The 4,824-nt window shown below is 38.5% G+C and overlaps 1 protein-coding gene across 4 annotated transcripts in view; it reads left to right on the top strand.

The window, feature by feature from the left end:
- The window catches only part of LOC107654915 (mothers against decapentaplegic homolog 1-like), a 58,121-nt gene that overhangs the window by 7,438 nt on the left and 45,859 nt on the right, over positions 1-4,824 (top strand). For all 4 annotated transcript variants that reach the window (XM_016442249.1, XM_016442257.1, XM_016442240.1 and 1 more), the window contains exon 2: positions 2,456-3,041. In XM_016442249.1, coding sequence (XP_016297735.1) covers positions 2,642-3,041 — 400 coding nt within the window. In that variant the 5' untranslated portion in view covers positions 2,456-2,641. The remainder of the gene's footprint in view (positions 1-2,455; positions 3,042-4,824) is intronic.

Below are 4,824 nucleotides of genomic sequence, written 5' to 3'. Positions count from 1 at the left end.
GAACGTTGTTTAAGCGACATACACCGGTATTGCGGTATTTAAAAAATTCATATCATAACAAAAATAAACACCGGTATTCGGTATGAACTGGTATACCGCCCAGCACTAAATATTACTATAGTTTTTTGGACGAAAAAGTTAAAAAATTTAGTGATTTAGGACCTTTTTCCACCCTGTTTCTCATCCTCTGACTCCAACAGTCAGTTTTGGGGGGTTTTCCCCTTTAAGAGTTCAGTGTAACTGCCTACTGTTATGATTGCGGAGTCGTTGTTGTGTCCAGAATAGTCGGCACGGCTTCATCTTTGATGAAAAGCCAGCATCATACTGAGATTTGTTCACAAAACAGTCATCCGTGAAATGTAGTGAACATACGCATAAATTAACACTGACGTGACTGGGACGTTCGCAAAAAATAAACTGAATCCATTTTTTTCCCCCTGACGTCTGGATACTTCGGCAGCGTATTCAAACATGTTGTTTTTCCACAGCCAGGAATGGCACATCTGCGTGGCATTGCAATCTTATTGTAAACAGCTACTTCTTCAGACCCACTCGCTGCACGTCGACTGAACACCTGTGGGCGTGACAACGATGCGATGATGCAAAATTAGGCGTAGTTGTCTTGCACTGGAGGCGGTCATATTTTATATGAAAGTGCTCAATAAATAAATAAATAAAAGAAAGAAAGAAAAGAAGATATGCAAACGACTGGTGCTAGGTGACGTCAACTTGCCCCATAGGATCCACAACGAGCCGTATTTGGAACTTGATTAAATAAATGCTTCGTTTATAATGGGGAGGACATCTTAAGCTATGAAACTTGCAGGAAGTTTTAATGGTACAAAGACTTCTTATATGCCGGAAGATAAAGGCAAATTTGGTTTCTCATATCATCACCCCTTTAAATCAAAAGTCGTTCAAAAACACAAAATGACTAATAACCTCAACTTTCAGGCACCATTTTATTTTTTAATTCATTTATCAAACGCAAGGGAAAGTGGAATATCATAGGCAGCTAAGGATATATCTGTAGTGCCTTCAAAAATTGATTGGATGAAGGTATCTCATTAGACAGGATATGACACAATCATAGGGTTTGGATGTGCCTTGTTTCTTTTCTACTGCTGTTGTGAAGGCAGAATTTTTCAGCTCTTGGACACAGCCATAGTCTGAAGTAGTGTTGTCAAAAGTACCAGTACTTCAGTCAGTCAGTACTTAAATTTTAAAACCGCAACCATACCGGCCTTTCTGCAGTCCCGGTAGTACCGAGTACGGGGTCGATGCGGTACCTGCTGATAGGCAGCTGCTTTCAAATGCTCCTGTATTTGAGCAATCTGTGAAGAGCGTCAAAGGTTTCTATTTACAACGTGGTTTTGCAGCGTCTTTTTTGTAGCCAATCAGAGACATGTTTGTTGAGAGTGTGAATGCAGAGGCCAATCTGAAGCTCGTAAATCAGAATCTGCTCATTATGTCACAGTTTGTTCAGCGTGAGCTCTACTCACTTGCAAATTGTTTCGCTATAACCAACAAAAGTATAAACAAGATTTAAATAAGGGATTCATTGTGCAGTATGGACATTTTTTTTATTACAACTGGAGTTTTCTCTCAGTCAGTGAGCTTGTGCTGCAGCTAAACTGAAGTGATATCAATTTAATTGATTATAATTGGAGCGCTGTTTGCTTAGTTTCTGTAAACTATAAAATAAAAGTTTTATTTTTCAGTTTTGGGAGGAGGACTGTATTAAAGTACAGGACTGGATCTGAAATTGCAGTGTATCACTACGATAACCAACCAAACGAACAGGACAAAAAAATCTGATGTGTCAAAATAGATCTGTGCATCAAGTCTTGCAGTGTAAGTGCAATAGACCTGCCACTTGTTCTGTTACCTGTAATGTGTTTCTTTGTTATTTTATTACTTTCATTTGATCTTTTAATGCAATGTTTACATAATTGAATAATATCTGAAGGCTACATGCAGTACAATTGTTTTAATGTATTATGTACTAATTATTAAGAGCATTAATCATTTTAACTAATTTTATTTAATATTTATTTTTTCAAATAGGTAAATAAAATATAAATGTAATATTTATATTTAATTTATAGTAAATAAAATATAAAATTTAAATAATTAGAATAGGCTAGTTATGGTACAGAGCACATAGGGATTTTACTATGTAGTCGGGTACCGACTACTGAAATTTTGGGACTGTGACAACACTAGTCTGAAGCTAAATAATTTAAGTCTACACATCATACACTACACAATTTTCTGTGTATATCTACAGTCTGGATCTGACTTTCAACAACTGTTGACTTGTGCAGACTGCAAATCAGGCCAAAAATCTGGGCACAATTCGTGTGGTGTATTCCAGCCTTTAGTGTCAGTGCTGGAATCTCTTAAACAGATCCCAAAGTATAAATGTCTGATTGAATTGTTAATCTCTTTACAGGTGCACTTGACAATCTGACCTAGATCTGGAACAACACAACTTTCAGCAATTACCCCTGTTGATGTGTCGCTGTGGTTGAGTTTTTGATTCTCTTGGAGGAGGTAGAGCAGAGATTCTTTGTTTCTGTGTGGCTGACTCCTGCGGTGTAACTGTGACAGCGTTGGCTGGGGCGCACGTGGCACCACTATGAACGTCACCTCTCTCTTCTCCTTCACCAGCCCGGCGGTCAAGCGACTGCTGGGCTGGAAGCAAGGCGATGAAGAAGAGAAGTGGGCAGAGAAGGCGGTGGATGCTCTGGTCAAGAAGCTGAAGAAGAAGAAGGGTGCTATGGAGGAGCTGGAGAGGGCACTCAGCTGCCCCGGTCAGCCAAGCAACTGTGTCACTATCCCCCGCTCACTGGACGGAAGGCTCCAGGTGTCACACCGGAAAGGGCTGCCTCACGTCATCTACTGCCGTGTATGGCGTTGGCCTGACCTGCAGTCACACCATGAGCTCAATGCCCTGGAGTGTTGTGAGTTCCCCTTTGGATCTAAGCAGAAAGATGTGTGCATCAATCCCTACCACTACAAGAGGGTGGACAGTCCAGGTGAGTGACTAAATATATCTGAGCCAGTTCATGAACACTATGTAATAGAAGCTGATTGATTTATTTGGACTAGTGGTTGGGTTTCATTTGATTCATCCTAGTGAATTGAATCATTTGAATCTGTTCATTCAGATTAATTTAGGGACTAGGGATGTAACGATTCACGCAACTCACGATTCGATTCACGATTTTGATTTCACGATTCAATTTTCTCACGTTTTTTTTAACATAATGAGATTGAATACATTATACAGTAAATGAAAAGGTGTCGTTTTATTAGACTATTGCTGCACGTTCCTTTGTGAAATTGAAATATAACAAAGCTAAACTGAAATGTTAAAACAAACCCCCAAATCAAACAAGTTCCACAAATAAAATAAATCTCTTAATATGAACAAACTAAGGCTTTGTCTGCGCTCTTTCCATTTAAAATTAGAGCCAGCCACTGGATTTAATCATGATCCAAACAAAGATGCAGCATACATGCAGCATGAGTAGTTTTTAATCTAAATTAGACTGTATCATTTCGAAATTTGAAGCAAAAACAGAATGGTCTGACTTTAGTTTTGTGAAACTATACTACATAAAACATATCTGAACGAAAGAGCAGACGAGCTGAATGAGACGCAGATTCACTCTCTGACAGCAGGTGGCACTTATGAACAGCAATGATACAGTGTTTCCTTGGTTACCGCTGTGAACAAAGCAGAGCTGCGCTTATGAACACTACTTTAATATGCACTGTTCAGAGGCAAGATGAAAAGAAAATACCACGTAAACTTTTCTAAAGACGGTCAGTTCCCCTCAGAGATGCATTCATATAAACTCCTACTCCAATTGTATCACGATTTGTTTGGCATCTGAACCGATTTGAATCGTCACATATTTGAATCGATTTTCGACCGGCTCATGGTTAATCGTTACATCCCTATTTGTGGCACTTTCTTTAGGCTTCATCTTTATGACAGTAGGTGGTGGCAAGTCTTTTTTATGACTGAGTCACTGAACCATTCCAATAATTAAAGGGATTGTTCACCCAAAAATGAAAATTCTGTCATTAATTACTAGGGCTGGCTCGATACCACTTTTTCAGAACCGATACCGATCTGATACCAAACATTCTGAGTATCTGCGGTTGTAAAAACTAGGGCTGGCTCGATGCCACTTTTTCAGAACCGATCCCGATCCGATACCAAAAATTCAGAGTATCTGCCGATACCGATATCAATCAGATACCAGCGCAGTTTTTTTTAATCAGTGTAGAATTTCTATACCTCAATGTGTAGGTCGATCATCACTCTTTTGAATGTTACACACAATCTACTAAATATGGACAGCTTCATTATAAAGAAAAAATAACAAACAAAAAAATATATAATCATAATCTATGACAAAAATACTATTATAAACTAGGTTAATGGATAATTCAGTAGCAAAAGTTAGTCTAGAAAAATCATGAGTGCACAATAATTTTATAAAATCCTAAACTTTTAGTGAAAAAAATACATTATTTAGTGGGTAACAAATAAAAGTAAATAAGTGTAGGACTAAATCTGGTAGGCCTACACAGTCTTTGCAACTTTACAGATCTTCTTTATGCACCAAGAGCTTGTAACACTCCAAAGAGAAAGGAAAAATTGAAAACGCATCATATGACCCCTTTAATAATCCTTCATTGCGCAAAAGTATTATGATACTAAAGGCTCCAAATACAGAGCGGCTCAAAGCGCTTATGCGCATCCCGTGCGCAGAATGATGCGCTTGAAGCAACACGGAGTCACAG

Source organism: Sinocyclocheilus anshuiensis, unplaced genomic scaffold (assembly GCF_001515605.1).
Source record: "Sinocyclocheilus anshuiensis isolate Anshui unplaced genomic scaffold, SAMN03320099.WGS_v1.1 scaffold1231, whole genome shotgun sequence".
Taxonomy (NCBI): domain Eukaryota; kingdom Metazoa; phylum Chordata; class Actinopteri; order Cypriniformes; family Cyprinidae; genus Sinocyclocheilus; species Sinocyclocheilus anshuiensis.
This window is presented reverse-complemented; position numbering and strand designations above follow the sequence as displayed.